The following is a 17532-nucleotide window of genomic DNA, read 5'->3' as shown; positions in this document are numbered from 1 at the left end:
ACGGTCGCGAGGATTTAGTTTACCTTGCAATCGGTGTGTGTAGTACTTCGGAGTAACTGCTCTTCAAATACTTGGAAAAACGGTCAGTAAGATTGACTCACTTACATTTGAGTAATAAAAGACAATTACTAGAGATACATTGTTGCCAGTGAGTACAGGTAGTACACATGTATCTTATTTTGTTGAAACAATGTGATAAATTTGTAAGTCGCTCTGGATAAGAGCGTCTGCTAAATGACTTAAATGTAAATGTAAGTAAAACCCTTACAAAGTGTTACCACTGAGATTGATGTTCAATTATCGTTAAAAACTGCCAAAAGTCACGACAAAAAAAAATATCCTAAACTGAATTGATTTCAAAAACTGTATACCCAAATAATGTATAAAGGAAGTCCTTTTACATTCCTTGCTTCTACCTATCTGTCACTTCTTTGTAAATTAGAGTCTTTAAAGCTGTGCTTTGAGTGTGACAGCACAATGGAATGGCTGTGAATTCACATTCTCATAATACAAGTGAACGATCAGAAGGATACAATAATACTTTCTTTACTTCTTTCCCTGACAGGGTGGCTGCTAGTCACACAACGTCTGCATTGCTTGTCAGCAGGAATATTGTGCACTTTAGAAGAGGGATGGAATCAAAAAGAGAAGGGAAGGACAAGTTCTTTATAGTGACACGGGGGAAGGCGAGAAAAGGCTTCGCAAGAGGATGTATCGGCCGTGTGGAGGCAGAGATGCAGAAGGGAGAGCTGATGGGACTGTTGTACGGAGGTGGCAGCAGTGGGGGTAACCCTAAGAGTGGGGGCATGGTGAAGATGGAGGACACATATCCCCTCACCTGCCACCAGGCCCAGCTGCTGCTCTTTGTGTCCCCCTCCAGCAAACGCCTGGAGCTCCTGTGTAACCCCCAGCTTTTTTTGGCTATCTGTGTGCTGTCTCAGGATGACCTGGTGGTAGTGAAGCACAAGAAGGGTCACCAACCAGGGCTGGTTAGGAACCTAATGCTGATCGGTAAGAAGGAGAACCAAGGGGACCTGCTGATGCTGGGCTTTGAGGTTGAGTTTGTGGTGAGTATACAACTTATATAAATCTGGTATCTGGTAAGTCCGTATCAGCATAGACACTGCAATAGAGAAAGTTGAATAACTTTTAGCATTTTGTCCAATGTATAAGCAAATAATCAGGAATTTCTACTGTCTTTGATCCTCTCATCGATAATTGAAAAATGTAGCCTAATGATTACACAGTATGACAGACACTGTAAACTGTACATGTCAAGTACACCTGAACCTCTCATTGATTTACATGAGTTTCAGGAAGTGACAGCAGGAGACAAGAATGTCTCTCACGCTGTGATCACACCGACAGCGTCATTGCATTTTGGTACACCAAAAGTACATTCATTTCCAATGGAACGCTGCATTTGCCTTGCAGCATTGCGTTGCAAGGCAAATGCATTCTGTATGGTGCATATTTGGATTTATCAAACGTATGCGTCAAACTGTATGCATAGACAGCTTGACATAAATGGTAGCAGAAGGTTGTTTTACTTTTGTTGCACACATATCCAGATGATGCTGCGTACCATTTTGCACAACGACACTGTAGGTGTGAACGAGGCATCAGGGGAAGATCCATAATGTTATCGGATTAGTTGCAGCACATAACTTTTACGTAACATCTGAAACTTAACACTGGGGAATTTGCAGTTGCTCGAATGCATTTTGTTGTATTTCTGGCTTACCAGTAAAAATTCTCAGCATTGCTACTGTATAGGGATTGTGTTTACTTTATCTATTTTTTTCCTTTCCATTTCAGCAAGACTCTAATCAAACAGTGTCATCTAAGAAGCCCGCCCCTCTTCCCCTGTTCAGTGCAGCAGACATTGTCCAGGTTGTCCCAGCGTACTCTGTAGGCCTTGGCCCTCGCTGGAAAGACAGTCATTCAGAGGGTCAGTAGTGCATGTTTACTTGCTGGTGTTCAATCCCCATGCATTCTCATTGATCAGTAAGCAAGCACATAGGCCTACATGCATTTATTTACAAAATATGACACATTTACCTGGCTTTTCTAGTCTTTAAACCCATTACATACTTTACTTGTTTTCTTGTAAGAAGCACAGCAATGGTGCCAGGAAAGAATATCAGCTTTCAGAACCCAGTGGCTTTGGGCTCTCATTTAAAAAGTGCTTCGCAAAGACATAATTCTTTGAACGGTTATCATCATTTTAGGACTTGCTGCGCATTGGGGCACCTGCAAGCAAAATACCCCTCCACCCGCCTCCCCCTTATCAGAAAGAAATGTTAAAATATAAGTGCTACACGTTATTGGACGGCAATGAGCAGCACCTGTGGCTAGACAGTGGGCAAAGTGCGGTTCCTTGTACAGAACTGGTAAAACTGGCCCAGGTGCTCTGGAATGTAGCAGCAGAGATCATCACATGCTCTGAGCTCTGCATACCTCTTATGGAGATAGACATGTTTACCACAGATCAGTCTCATGACATGGGTCTTGTGACAAGGACAGAAACCATGTGATCTGTCATTCTTACCCCTCTTCAACTTCTTCTCCCCCAGGTCTAAACAGAAAGGCGGTGTCACGTATCAACTCCATGCCTAATATGGGATCTCGTGGACGACAAGTGAGAGATATAAACCACGTAGACCAGAGTGTCACCCCACCCGAAAGCCTGTCATACCACACTTTTGATGTGGGATCCCTGGTGGAGGTAACGTCCAACACTGGGATCACTGTATATGGGGTAATCCAGTGGATGGGTGTCCTTTCAGAAAATAAAAACGACTGGGTTGGAATTGAGCTGGTGAGTGTAATGTGAACTGTTTAAGCAATGTTATTGAGCTTACCTATTAATTCTCCTTTCTGAGATTTCAATATCTCAATCAGATTTGATTCCTCAGCAACTCTTTTGCCATCAGGATTATGAGGTGAATAATTGCTCAGATGGGACGTATGGACGCCAGCGGTATTTCACTTGTAAAGGGGGCAGGGCCTTATTTGTGCCCCTAACAAAGTGCAGTCCAGATGGAAGGTTCCTATGTCCCCGCTCTGAAAAGGAGACCTTCAAAGCCACAAATATCCTCCCAGGTTAGACACTACTTGTATAGGTCCTTCCTAACACTAACACATGCAGAAACGGTATCGATAATCTCAGGTTGTGACGTTGTAATAATAGCCTTATAAGCATTGGTTTGCAGCCCACACATCAAATCAAAGTTTATTTGTCACGTGCGCTGAATACAACAGGTGTAGACCTTACAGTGAAATGCTTACTTACAGGCTCTAACCAATAGTGCAAAAAAGGTATTAGGTGAACAATAAGTAGGTAAAGAAATAAAACAACAGTAAAAAGACAGGCTATATACAGTAGCGAGGCTATAAAAGTAGCGAGGCTACATACAGACACCGGTTAGTCAGGCTGATTGAGGTAGTATGTACATGTACATATGGTTTAAGTGACTATGCATATATGATGAACAGAGAGTAGCAGTAGCGTAAAAGAGGGGGTGGTGGGTGGGACACAATGCAGATAGCCCGGTTAGCCACTGTGCGGGAGCACTGGTTGGTCGGCCCAATTTAGGTAGTATGTACATGAATGTATAGTTAAAGTGACTATGCATATATGATAAACAGAGAGTAGCAGCAGCGTAAAAAGAGGGGTTGGAGGGGCCTCCCTGGTGGCGCAGTGGTCTGTGCTAGCTGTGCCACTAGAGACTTTGGGTTCGAGCCCAGGCTCTGTCGCGACCGGGAGGCCCATGGGGCGGTGCACAATTGGCCTAGCGTCGTCCGGGTTAGGGAGGGTTTGGCCGGTAAGGATATCCTTGTCTCATCGCGCACTAGCGACTCCTGTGGCGGGCCGGGCGCAGTGCGCGCTGACCAGGTCGCTAGGTGTACGGTGTTTCCTCCGACACATTGGTGCGGCTAGCTTCCGGGTTGGATGCTCGCTGTGTTAAGAAGTGCTGCTTGGTTGGGTTGTGTTTCGGAGGACGCATGACTCTCAACCTTCGCCTCTCCCGAGTCCGTACAGTAGTTGTAGCGATGAGACAAGACAGTAACTACTAACAATTGGATACCACGAAATTGGGGGTAAAAAAAAAAAAAAAAGAGGGGTTGGGGGCGGCACACAATGCAAATAGTCCGGGTAGCCATAAACCATACACACAATGACCCAAACACAGCAGATATAAAGCATTCATCAGTTGTATTTCTATTATCTAAGTGGTACTTCATGTTTTTGTTTGGTTTGCATCAGTCAGTCCATTGGAGGAAACCGATGAGAATGTTCCTCCTATCCCTGAGTCGGAAGCCTTGTCTTTGCTCGTGGGCAAGATGAAGGGGATCCAGGGGCACTACAACTCCTGCTACCTCGATGCCACTCTCTTCAGGTAAACTTACTTCCTCTAGCTCATTGTTCCTAACTCATAGTTGTATGACAATTTTACACTGTTGGGCATAATTTTTTGTTGAGCCCAGTTTCTTGTAAGAATGACTTAATGCTGCGCCAGGACCACTGCCAAGCTAACAAAGGTAATACATCTTTCCACAGTCTGTTCAGCTCATCCATGACCCTGGACAGTGTTTGCCACAAACCAGCTGACACAGAACAGAGCATATCTCGCTCTCTGAGGAAAGACATCGTTAACTGTTTGCGCCGGTATAAACATTCTGTACTTTTTTCTAGATCCTCTTGACCCTCAGTCGTGCCTGTATTATCAACTGCTCTTCAAAATAAGGGCGTTATGACATTGTAATCTACCCAGACTGAGAAAGAAAAAGCCTTCTCTCAATGCATGTCTGGTATTACTCTGGCACATTGGTAGTGTATGTTCAGGCCCAGTATATGCACTTTATATGAATGTGCATTTCCATGTGTTGTGTGTATTTCTGTGTGGCCACTGAGAGTGACATCTGTGTGTAATCCACAGACAAGGTTTTGTGCCTGCTGAGAGTGTAATGAACTTCCGCAAGCAACTCGGCTGTGACACCTTTGTAACAGAAGAGAAAGGTACTCACACACTTCTCATAGTGTTGTTTCTATGGGTCTCTTAACATAAATGTGATACCAGCTAAGGGAAATTATGTTTAAATTATCATTTTTAAGTGGCTGCAGTGTCTCTGATTTCTCCTAAATGGTGTTATCCTGCCTCCCTGCAGACCCTGAAGAGTTCATCACAATCCTTCTACAGCGGGTGCTGTGCATGGAGCCATTGCTTAAACTCAGGTTTGAACCAGTCACCTTTCTCTGCTGCTCTATTTGACCTCCTGACCCATATCTTTCTCTTTCTTGCAGGTTATGCTGTAGGCTACTTATTGCTCCTTGCTTCCCCTCCTCACTTTGCTCATCTCCATTCTAATTGTCTGGACTTTTCTCTGAGTTTCTGTTTCGTCACTCTGCCATGATTGAGTTGCTTAGCTTGATTGTTCTCTGGGTTTCAGATCGAATAACGACACATCTCAGGATGCCTACACATTCCAGATTATTCTGGATAAGGAGCAGGTGACACAGACTCCCACGGTTCAGCAGCTGCTGGATACCTCCTTCCTGTCTTGTGGCCTCAAGTTTGAGGAGGTTGGTGATACTGTGCAAGGTTGTCTAAGGAGCTATGTTTACGAGGCCTTGTAGGCTGCCCACGTTTTTTTTGGAAGGCAATCCCTTTGCTCTAATGTTTATTGTTTCTAATATATCCCTCAGATCCCATCCTGTCTCATGGTCCAGATGCCAAGGTTTGGGAAAAAGTACAAGATGTTCCCCCACATCATCCCCTCAACAGAGCTTGACATCACAGATCTTCTGTACAACTGTGAGTTACACCATCAGTCAATGTAATGAAGACTGACAGAGTGTTTTTGCAAAACGCTGGTCACACGTCTGCCACGTATGTAACTATCAATTAAAGGTCATACAGTAACTCCCTACGCATAGCTTGCCATAGTAAACTGTCTTCAGGTTGAGTGACAGCTTCCCACCTTCTTTCTCCCATCAGCCCCCCGAGAGTGCTTCCTCTGTGGGCGTTTGGCAGAGTATGAGTGCCCCCAGTGCCTACAGGACCGCAAGCTCCAGCCAGGAAGAGTCAAACAGTACTGCACTACTTGCAAGACACAGGTAGACACCGTTAAGCAGCATTACTGTTTGATTTACATCTTTTCTACCTGCAAGTGTATTGATTTATTTTTCTTTATCTTACTGAATCTCCCTCTCTACTTTCCCTCTTCCCCTCCTCCATCTCCACTTCTCCCTTTGTGACAGGTGCACACTCATCCATCTCGGAAGGGCCACTGCCCTAGAGCCCTGGCAGTGCCAGCGGAGGTTCCGGCAGATGCCCCTTTACCCAGGCACATGATGCAGTTGTTCGCTGTGCTCTGCATCCACACCAGCCACTATGTGTCTTTTGTGAAGTATGGGCCTGGCCCTCGCTCCTGGCTCTTCTTCGACAGCATGGCAGACAGATGTGGTGAGATTGACCTCAAAGAACACAATTATTTTATAAATAAGAATTTAGTCTATTGCCATCACAAGTCTGAAGCACTGTTTATTTTAAAACCTATTCAGTGGATGTGTGTTAATGGCATCGGGTTGGTAAAACAATCTAAAAGGAAGAACATACTACTATTTTCATTTCTCCCGAGGTGCTGAACAAATAATCATGACTGTACAATTGCAGACTGTTCCATGCTTTGATGTTATTTGTCTTTCCTTTTCACTAGATATCCAATAACATGCTTTGTCTCTGAACCTCCTGACTTGATGTTGAGATAACACTGCACCCTGACATAGGTCTAGTCTTATCTATCTTCCACTCAGATAAATAATCGTCTGCCCCCTCTACAGGTGATGACCACAGTGGCTACAACATTCCAGAGATCAGGGCTTGTCCCGAGGTGGGTGACTTCCTGTCTCAGTCAGAGGAGGAACTAGTGTGGGCTGACCCCTCCCAGGCTGGAGAGCCTGTCCGCAGGCTGCTGTGTGACTCCTACATGTGTTTGTACCAGAGCGCATCCATGGCACTCTACAGATAAAGCCAGCACAAGGCTGAAGTGTACTGAAGAGAACACAGTGTTCTCACAACAGTGCTAAAATAACCTTGGTTTCAGCATCGCCATGGCATCAGTTCGTTTTCACAAAAACAAAACACTGATGATTAGTTGAAGAACTTAAACTTTAAAGGGATGCTTCTATGATAACTGAAATAATCACCAAGGTCTTCTCAAATGTTTTCCTTTGTCAATGTAATTGACCTTTGTTTCAATGAAGGTTGATTGATGAAGTTGGGGTTAGGAAGGGCAATTGAACTATTGGTAATGTTTTATTGTTGCACATTTCTATGTAAACATATAGTATACTGTAGATTTATGGAATTGAAGTGGATCTATGACTGCTTGTGGAATTCTGTTGAATGTCAGTGTTTTCCGGCTTTTTTTTATGTTGAAGGAATGAAATAATATATTATATACTGTAGTACCTTGTGTTTTATTGACTGAAAATGTTGTTGAAATGAAAAGGTCTAAGTTATCCATTCCCAGTTTAATTTGGTTGTAATAGTCTGCTTAAAATGATCAAAATGTGCATTTAAACTATTTCAATTGTGCTTCAGTTAAGATTGAATTATGCCCAGAAATACCCCAGTTCTTAAAAAAACATATTTTGGGTATGGAAGGGAGATCAGGGGTCCCCAATTACATTAAGCCACAGATTGATTTTTATTGAGCAGATTTTAGGGGGCTGAAACAAGTATAAATAATTAGTAACCTGCAAATTGACTGAAGAAGCCCAAACAGATATAGTATTTGACAAAAACATTGATTACATTGGGATACAATCACATTATTGCTCTATTTATGCGTGGGAATACTTGGGAACAGATTTCTTAAATTAAAATCACTTTGATCTGATTTCCTGGTAATTTTACAGTCTTACGTCCAACAACGAAAAACCTTTTTATGAAAATAAATTAAATCAGAAAACTTGGGGCCAAATAAAATCACTGGGACCTCTTTACCAGGCGGTGTCAAAGGAAGGCCTTAAAAACTGTCAAAGACTCCGAAAACAGAGACTGTTGTCTCTGCTACTGCACAGCTAGCGGTACCAATGCACCAACAGGACCCTGAACAGCTTCTACCCCCAAGTCATAACGCTACTAAATAGTTAATAACCAAATAGCTACCTGGACAATCTGCATTGACGACCCTCTTTGCACTAACTCTTTTGACTGCTGCTTATTATCTATTATCTATCTATATCCCCGGGCGGCAGGGTAGCCTAGTGGTTAGAGCGTTGGGCTAGTAACCGAAAGGTTGCAAGTTCAAATCCCCGAGCTGACAAGGTACAAATCTGTCGTTCTGCCCCTGAACAAGGCAATTAACCCACTGTTCCTAGGCCGTCATTGAAAATAAGAGTTTGTTCTTAACTGACTTGCCTAGTTAAATTAAAAAAAAAAAAAAAGGTTAAATGTAAGTCGCTCTGGATAAGAGCGTCTGCTAAATGACTTAAATGTAAATGTATGCTGTCGCCTAGTCAATTTACCCTGTAATTATCTACCTATCTACCTAGCTCGTAACCCTCACATCGACTCGGTACTGGTACCCTGTGTATGTAGCCAAGTTATCGTTACTCATTGTGTATTTATTCCTTGTGCTATTATTTATTTGTTTTCCTTCATTTGTTAGGAACGTCCCTGTAAGTAAGCATTTCCTGGTTAGTCTACACCAGTTGTTTACGAAACATGTGACAAATAACATTTGATTTTATGTCAAGGTTTACTCTAATTATGTTGAATTCTTTAAAATAGACAGATTTTATTCTCAGGTCATATGTAAACCATTTGAAAGAGCTTGGGTTTGCAAGAGGTAGGGATGGGCTGTTGATAAAGCTGCTGGGTAGGTGGTTATGCCTGAATTCTGGCCTGAGTACAACTATTGATGAGGCCAGGGAAGTTAAAAGGGCTGAGAAGCCCTCTTGTGGAGAAAATGTATATCAAGAGGATTCAATGTCTCACACAGTGGAAAAAGTAGTTATGGTATGGAAGTGATTGACCTTTAAAAAAAACCCATCTAATTCCAAAATCATGGGCATTAATATGGAGTTGGTCTCCCCCTCTGCTGCTTTAACAGCCTCCACTCTTCTGGAAAGGCTTTCCACTAGACGTTGGAAAATTGCTGCGAGGACTTGCTTACATTCAGCCACAAGAGCATTAGTGAGGCCGGGCACTGATGTTGGGAGATTAGGCCTGACTCGCAGTCAGCATTCCAATTCATCCCAAAGGTGTTCGATGGGGTTGAGGTCAGGGCTCTGTGCAGGCCTGTCAAGTTCTTCCACACTGATCTCAACAAACCATTTCTGTATGGACCTCGCTTTGTGCACGGGGGCATTGTCATGCTGACACAGTAAAGGGCCTTCCCCAAATTTTTGCTGCAAAGTTGGAAGCACAGAATCATGAAAAACAGCCCCAGACTATTATTCCTCCTCCACCAATCTTGACAGTTGGCACTATGCAATGGGGCAGGTAGCGTTGTCCTTGTGAAGTGGTGGGGTTGGATCCAGGTGCAGAGAATGGACCAGATGAGGAATCAGTGATTTGGGATAAATGTAAATAGTTTACGAAAAATAAGGTAACAGAAGGATCACAGTAATACTGGAAAAAAAATAAAACACTAGGACTAGATGACTTACTCAGGCGAAACACAGAGCAACCGAAATCAAGCTTCTGCAAACAAGAACAGAAAACACCTATTTTAAAAGGGAAATGATAACGAAATGATAAGCAACATCTGAGTAACAAAGAAAGTCTCTAGTGCGGTCTCTGCCGCCCTCTGGTACCCAGAGGAACCATGACAGTACCCCACCCTAGGAGTGGCTCCAGGCTCCAGCCGCGGAGTCCTGACAACCACCACGTAGTCGGCTGAAGTCTCTTACCAGACCCGGATCCAGGATGTCCCGGGCCGGGACCCATACCGCTCCTTGGGATCGTAGCTCTCCCAGTCCACCAGGTACTGCAGGTTCCCTTGGACCCGGCGAGCCTCCAACAGACGCCAGACAGTGTAGCAGAGGAGCAGGTGTGGGGGGAGAGAAGGGACTGGTACTTACCAGCTTGAGACAGGAGACATGGAAGGACGGACAGACCCTCATGGACCTGGGAAGCTGGAGACGATAGGTAACCGGGTTGATGCGACTCAGGATCTTGAAGGGTCCTATGTAGCGAGGAATGTAGCGAGGAGCAAGTTTCCGTGAATCCACCTTTAAGGGAAGACCACGGGTGAACATTCACACCCGTTGACCCGGTCGGAGGAGCCGAAGAGGTCTTTAGTGATGGTTTGCCTGATGTTGATGTCAGGCAGAGGAGCGGAGCAAAGAGGATCGCGCTCTGATCCAGGTGCGACGACATCGTTGAATGAACGCCTCAGCCGATGGCACCCTCACTTCGGCCTCTTGTTCAGGAAACAGGGAGGGTGCGAACCCAAACTGACACTCGAACGGTGACAGTCCAGTGGACGAGTTTGGCAGTGTGTTATGAGCATACTCCGCCCAGACGAGGGACCTGCTCCAGTTACTAGCCTGAGTGGAGACGAAGCAGCGGAGGAACTTCTTTAGCTCCTGGTTGGCCCTCTCAGTTTGCCCATTCGACTGTGGGTGGAACCCCGAGGAGAGACTCACCGATGCCCCCAACAGAGAGCAGAAGGCCTTCCAATACCGTGCGACGAACTGGGGCCCCCGAACTGAGACAATGTCCTGGGGAAGTCTGTGTAGTCGAAAGACATGGATAATCAAGCTGTCTCCTTCGCTGAAGGCAACTTTGGTAAGACTATGAAATGGGCTGCCTTGGAGAATCGATCGACGACCATCAGGATAGTTGTAAGCCCTTGAGATGGAGGTAGCCCAGTGATAAACACTAGGTGTTAAAGTCAGTTTTCCACTCACCTCCTTTCCTGATTCTCACCAGATTGTAAGCGTTGCGGAGATCCAGTTTGGTGAAGAATTGGGGGTAACGATTCTTGATCATAATCTGGTTCAGCCCTCTGTAATCGATGCACGGACGCAGGCCTCCATCCTTCTTACCCATGAAGAAGAAGCCTGCACCAGCTGGGGATGTAGAGGGGCAAATGAATCGAGCCTCCAGCAACTCCCGGATGTAATTGTCCATGACCGCTGCTTCAGGGCTCGAGAGGGAGTACAGACGGCCCCGGGGAAGTGTGGAGCCGGGTAGGAGTTCTATGGCACAGTCGTATGGACGATGAGGGGGAAGGGTGGCCGCTTGCCTCTTACTGAAGGCCTCCCGGAGGTCGAAGTATTCGGGAGGAAGAGCGGTCTTCAATGGATGCAGGAGGACACGACGACGTTGAAAGTCACTGAGCCCTTCAGTAAGGCCATTGTACTGCCAATGTTCGTCTATGCAGATTGCATGGCTGTGTGCTCGATTTTATACACCTGTCAGCAACAGGTGTGGCTGAAATAGCCAAATCCACTAATTTGAAGGTGTGTCCACATAGTTTTGTATATACTGTATAGTGTACTTTATAAAGAAAGGCGCAGATTTGGCAAATCATGAACTAAAGCATGTGGTCTCTACTGAGTGGAGGAGTTGTTGGTATTATCTCATGTTGTTCCTCCATCAACGTTGATAATCCTCATAATGAGATTTAGCCACACTGATCTGAGAGGGTCTTAAAACGATTCAAACTCAGAACAGACTTCTCTACTGGTCAATCTGAGAACTGAGGGGAAATATTGTAGAAACACCAATGTTCTAAATGTGAATAATTCATTGACTCTGAATGATTTGCTGACTCAGCAAAAGTGTGTATGATCCACATAATGTACATGCACCACTAAAATGCTTATTTTCACAATGTATTCCAGTGCAGTAGTACCTTGACTACAGTGCAAATAGAGTAATACTCTCAAATATTCCACATTCATTCAACTTGATCTTGCAAGACATCCTCAACTCTGCCAGCCAAAACTATGAGCCCTGGGAGAGAACTAAGTGGGATGCAAGGGAGTTGGGCTTACTGCAATATTCCTGATGGACAGCAGAGAGCATTATATCAACACACTGTAAAATGTTCAATCCAAAAATAGGCTTATAATATTGACATACCAACTCAGTGGTCTCCACTGTGCACTTTGAATAAGTGTTTTAAATGCACTACAGTTTTCCAGTAGGCCTACCAGTTTCATTATATTTGATTGCTCCTGGTAACTGCATTCTCCAGTTCATCCATGTTTCTCCAACTTAAAATGTTGAAGTTGTTCCAAACGTCAAATTTTAAGGTGTTTAAGGTTAAGTTTAGGCATTAACTCAAAATATCTCCAAAAATCTCTTACGGTGAGATATTAAATACGAACGGTTAAGTTAAGGGTTACAATTTGGGAAAGACTTAAAATAAAAAGATCAAAGACAACTTCCTATCGCTGGAATCGACGTCCTCAGACATTGATGGACATCGAATACTGACATGTATCACGGATGATCTGGCTGGTCATGATAGTTCCATCCTATGGACATTCTCTCAGATACTGGTGGTGGACTGCAGTATTTCCACTAGGGCCAGGACAGCATCAATTGATTTATCAAATCACCATCCCATCTCCTATGGGCTCTACACAGTTGCTTCTGCATTTCAAATTGTCAATGCTAAAGAAAGATATGTTGCAGCTATTTATCTATTCAGTTCTAATGCACAAATGAACCTCTATCTGATCAAAATGGCCCTTTGGTGTGTGCTGTTTGGTGCTATGTTGTATAGAATTAGGAATTTGAGTACTAAAATGGACATGAAAGGTCTTATGACAGTAAAGGTCAGCCATTTTGGTCAGGGAGTTGGTAAACCATGGTCAGCCAGTGTGCTGTGATAAGATTGAATTAAATCAAATCAAATACTTGTCACAGGCACCATATACAGCAGGTGTAGACCTTACCGTGAAATGCTTACTTACAAGCCCTTAACCAACAATGCAGTTCAAGAAATAGAGTTAAGAAAATATTTACAAAATAAATTAAAGTAAAAAAAAAAAAAAAATAACACAATAAAATAACAATAACGAGGCTATATACAGGGAGGACCGGTACCGAGTCAAAGTGCGGGGGTACAGGTTAGTCAAGCTAATTTGTACATGTAGGTAGGGGTAAAGTGACTATGCATAGATAATAAACAGCAAGTAGCAGCAGTGTAAACACAAAGGGGGGGGGGGTCATGGGCCACCGTGTTGAGGATCAGCGTGGCAGATGTTTTGTTGCCTACCCTTACCACCTGGGGGCGGCCCGTCAGGAAGAGGGAGCTGTTTAGTCCCAGGGTCCTTAGCTTAGTGATGAGCTTTGTGGGCACTATGGTGTTGAACGCTGAGCTGTAGTCAATGAAAAGCATTCTCACATAGGTGTTCCTTTTGTCCAGGTGGGAAAGGACAGTGTGGAGTGCAATTGAGATTGCATCATCTGTGGATCTTTTGGGGCGTTTATGCGAATTGGAGTGGGTTTAGGGTTTCCGGGATGATGATGGTGTTTATGTGACCCACGACCAGCCTTTCAAAGCACTTCATGGCTACCGACTTGAGTGCTCATTTAGGCAGGTTACCTTCGCTTTCTTGGGCACCTGGACTTGAAACAGATATTGTGTAAAACAATTAATTTTAAGATTATGCTACCCCGGGTCCTCTCCAAATACTACCGCTGCACCATCGAGCGGTTGACCGGTTGCATCATGGCCTGGTACGGGAATTGCTCCGTCCACAACCGCAAGGCCATCCAGCGGGTTTTGAAGATTGCCCAGTACATCACTGGGACCATCCAGGACATCTACTCGAAATGGTGCCTGAGGGAGGCCCGCAGAATTATCAAGGACCCCACACACCCCAGCCACGAGCTGTTCAATTGCTTACAATCAGGCAGACGGTATCGGAGCTTGAGGTCTGATAACAACAGGCTCAGAGACATTTTCTATCTACAAACCATCAGACTGCTGAACACTTGAACTAGACTGAAAACCTGCTCTTATTCTCCGCACCTTAGCACACATTCACTGACTCACGCACACACCCACACAGACATACACACATCCACATACACACACACACACACATTCATGCTACACACACATCACGTCTGCTGCTACCAGACTCTTTTTATGATTTCTAAATACTGCACAATTTAAACACTTCAAATCAAATTTTATTTGTCACATACACATGGTTAGCAGATGTTAATGCGAGTGTAGCGAAATGCTTGTGCTTTTAGTTCCGACAATGCAGTAATAACCAACGAGTAATCTAACCTAACAATTTCACAACAACTACCTTATACACACAAGTGTAAAGGGAGGAAGAATATGTACATAAAAATATATGAATGTGTGATGGTACAGAACGGCATAGGCAAGGTGCAGTAGATGGTATAGAGTACAGTATATACATATGAGATGAGTAATGTAGGGTATGTAAACATATAAAAGTGGCATTGTTTAAAGTGGCTAGTGATACATGTATTACATAAAGATGGCAAGATGCAGTAGATGGTATAGAGTACAGTATATACATATGAGATGAGTAATGTAGGGTATGTAAACATTATATTAAGTGGCATTGTTTAAAGTGGCTAGTGAAACATTTTTTACATACATTTTTCCATTATTAAAGTGGCTGGAGTTGAGTCAGTATGTTGGCAGCAGCCACTCAATGTTAGTGGTGGCTGTTTAACAGTCTGATGGCCTTGAGATAGAAGCTGTTTTTCAGTCTCTCGGTCCCTGCTTTGATGCACCTGTACTGACCTCGCCTTCTGGGTGATAGCGGGGTGAACAGGCAGTGGCTCAGGTGGTTGTTGTCCTTGATGATCTTTATGGCCTTCCTGTGACATCGGGTGGTGTAGGTGTCCTGGAGGGCAGGTAGTTTGCCCCCGGTGATGCGTTGTGCAGACTACCCTCTGGAGAGCCTTACGGTTGTGGGCGGAGCAGTTGCCGTACCAGGCGGTGATACAGCCCGACAGGATGCTCTCGATTGTGCATCTGTAAAAGTTTGTGAGTGCTTTTGGTGACAAGCCGAATTTCTTCAGCCTCCTGAGGTTGAAGAGGCGCTGCTGCGCCTTCTCCACCACGCTGTCTGTGTGGGTGGACCAATTCAGTTTGTCCGTGATGTGTACGCCGAGGAACTTAAAACTTACTACCCTCTCCACTACTGTCCCGTCGATGTGGATAGGGGGGTGCTCCCTCTGCTGTTTCCTGAAGTCCACGATCATCTCCTTTGTTTTTTTGACGTTGAGTGTGAGGTTATTTTCCTGACACCACACTCCGAGGGCCCTCACCTCCTCCCTGTAGGCCGTCTCGTCGTTGTTGGTAATCAAGCCTACCACTGTAGTGTCGTCTGCAAACTTGATGATTGAGTTGGAGGCGTGCATGGCCACGCAGTCGTGGGTGAACAGGGAGTACAGGAGAGGGCTCAGAACGCACCCTTGTGGGGCCCCAGTGTGGAGATGTTGCCCCCCACCCCCCCTTTCCCAAAACACATGTAAGTATTGGATTATAAATTGTGTGTGCATTCCTGCATTATACTTATGCTAAAATGTTTATTCTATTCTACTGAGCCATTTTACTTTATGTTCATATTCTTCTTTGATTATTTGTTATTGTTGTTGCACTATCAAGAATGAACCTGTAAGTAAGTATTTTATTGGACTGTGTATACCATGTATCCCGAACATAAGATTAATTCAACTTTAAACTTGATCTGCACAGTATGTTCATTAGCTAGCAATCAATTGGAATGATTCCAATAATTTCTCAAATTAACTGACAAAATCACAACATTCCATACAAAAAATGCAGTCAATCGACAGCCATACACTGGCTGAAATCGGTTGATGATAAGACTTAGACAAGTTGTAAATGCAATAAATATGTCAGGTTTTGGCCATGACTGTTCGGGTTTTGGTCACTAGATGTCCCCATTGCACCTTTTTTGTACCTTTTGTTTTTCTTGCTCTAATTATTGTTTGCACCTGTAGGTCATTCCCTTGTTAGTATTTAAACCCTGTGTGTTCCTCAGTTCCTTGCTCAGTGTTTGTAAGTTAGCACCCAGCCCCAGCCCAAGCCTTGTTTTATTTAGATATTTCTCTTGTTGGATTTTCCAGAGGTTCTCTGGTTTAGTTCTTGTGTATTATTTGAGTAGTCTTTTGAGGTTTGTTTTTCCCTGCTGTTTTTTACCACTTTGTGGAGTTTCTTTTGTATTTTGGAGGATTTCCACTTTGTGCCTCTTGGCTTTATTTTTGGACATTGTGGATTTAGTTTCTTTGCCTGGAGATTTTGTTCTTTAATTAAACCACCATCTCTAGTACTGCTGTGTCTGCCTCATCTTCTGGGTTCTGACGATTATTAGTGACTGTTTCTCGCACCGGGTCCTGACAAAATACTGATATTATAAACTGGGTGGTTCGAGCCCTGAATGCTGATTGGCTGAAAGCCGTGGTATATCAGACTGTATACCACAGGTATGATATAACATTTATTTTTACTGTTCTAATTATGTTGGCAACAAGTTTATAATAGCAATAATGCACCTTTTTTGTTTGTGGTCTATAGCCAATATACCATGGCTAAGGGCTGTATCCAGGCACAAACATTGAGACATTTATGGTTTGTTTACATATATACATTAGAGGCTAGTTATACAGAAAATGTGTATAACACCTGTATAAACTGTATTTATAATTATACGACCAGTGTTGTAAAGCACTTAAATAAAAATACTTTAAAGTACTACTTAAGTATTTTTTGGGGATATCTGTACTTTACTTTACTATTTATATTGTTGAGCACTTTTACTTCACTACATTCCTAAAGAAAATAATGTACTTTTTATTCCATACATTTTCCCTGACACTCGTTACATTTTGAATGGCTATCAGAACAGGAAAATGGTTAAATCCATGCACTTATCAAGAGAACACCCCTGGTCATCCCTATTGCCTCTGATCTGGCGGACTCACTAAACACAAATGCTTCCTTTGTAAATTATGTCTGAGTGTTGGAGTGTGCCCCTGGCTATCCTTAAATAAAAAAATTAAAAATTAAAAAAAATTGTGCCATCTAGTTTTCTTAATATTGGGAATTTGAAATGATTTATTATTTTACTTTTCATACTTAAGTATATTTTAGCAATTACATTTACTTTTGATACTTAAGTATATTTTAAACCAAATTGTTTAACTTTTACTCCAATAGTATTTTACTTGGTGACTCACTCTTACTTGAGTAATTTTCTATTAAGGTATCTTTACTTTTACTCAAGTATGACATTTGGGTACTTTTTCCACCACTGAATAGGACAATATTTTAGGTTAATAATTATATTACACAATTTCTGATAGCCGTATATATGTACGTATGTTTTGTAGAAACTACGTGGGACCACTGAATGCGTGGGACCGAGAGCACGTTTTGAGGAGGGGGGGGCTAAAATTGGCAAACTGCTTTTCCCCACCCATTTAAAAAGACACGCGCATGCGCATTTACATACAATTTGGACTTAGTCTGTTA

At 43.4% G+C, this 17532-nt stretch overlaps 1 protein-coding gene across 1 annotated transcript; it reads left to right on the top strand.

The window, feature by feature from the left end:
* LOC120024945 (ubiquitin carboxyl-terminal hydrolase CYLD-like) lies at nt 1–7461 on the top strand. The gene is made up of 14 exons (XM_038969334.1): nt 1–82; nt 566–1067; nt 1819–1951; nt 2577–2821; nt 2937–3105; nt 4271–4403; nt 4565–4672; nt 4944–5023; nt 5173–5239; nt 5455–5587; nt 5711–5819; nt 6003–6121; nt 6266–6470; nt 6848–7461. The coding sequence occupies exons 2-14, from the start codon at nt 633–635 to the stop codon at nt 7033–7035; spliced, it is 2124 nt and encodes a 707-aa protein (XP_038825262.1). The 5' UTR covers nt 1–82; nt 566–632; the 3' UTR covers nt 7036–7461.
* Nucleotides 7462–17532: the final 10071 nt, after the last annotated feature.

Source organism: Salvelinus namaycush, chromosome 2, assembly GCF_016432855.1.
Source record: "Salvelinus namaycush isolate Seneca chromosome 2, SaNama_1.0, whole genome shotgun sequence".
NCBI classification, from domain to species: domain Eukaryota; kingdom Metazoa; phylum Chordata; class Actinopteri; order Salmoniformes; family Salmonidae; genus Salvelinus; species Salvelinus namaycush.
The sequence above is the reverse complement of the archived record's forward strand: the minus strand, read 5'-3'. Positions and strand labels throughout refer to the sequence as shown.

Bases quoted from the DNA above. Each gene is read 5' to 3' on its own strand.
- LOC120024945 (XM_038969334.1), top strand. From the start codon at position 633: ATGGAATCAAAAAGAGAAGGGAAGGACAAGTTCTTTATAGTGACACGG. The intron at 4,673-4,943 runs GTATAAACATTC...TGTAATCCACAG, and splicing joins ATCGTTAACTGTTTGCGCCG to ACAAGGTTTTGTGCCTGCTG. The intron at 5,820-6,002 runs GTGAGTTACACC...TTCTCCCATCAG, and splicing joins CACAGATCTTCTGTACAACT to CCCCCCGAGAGTGCTTCCTC.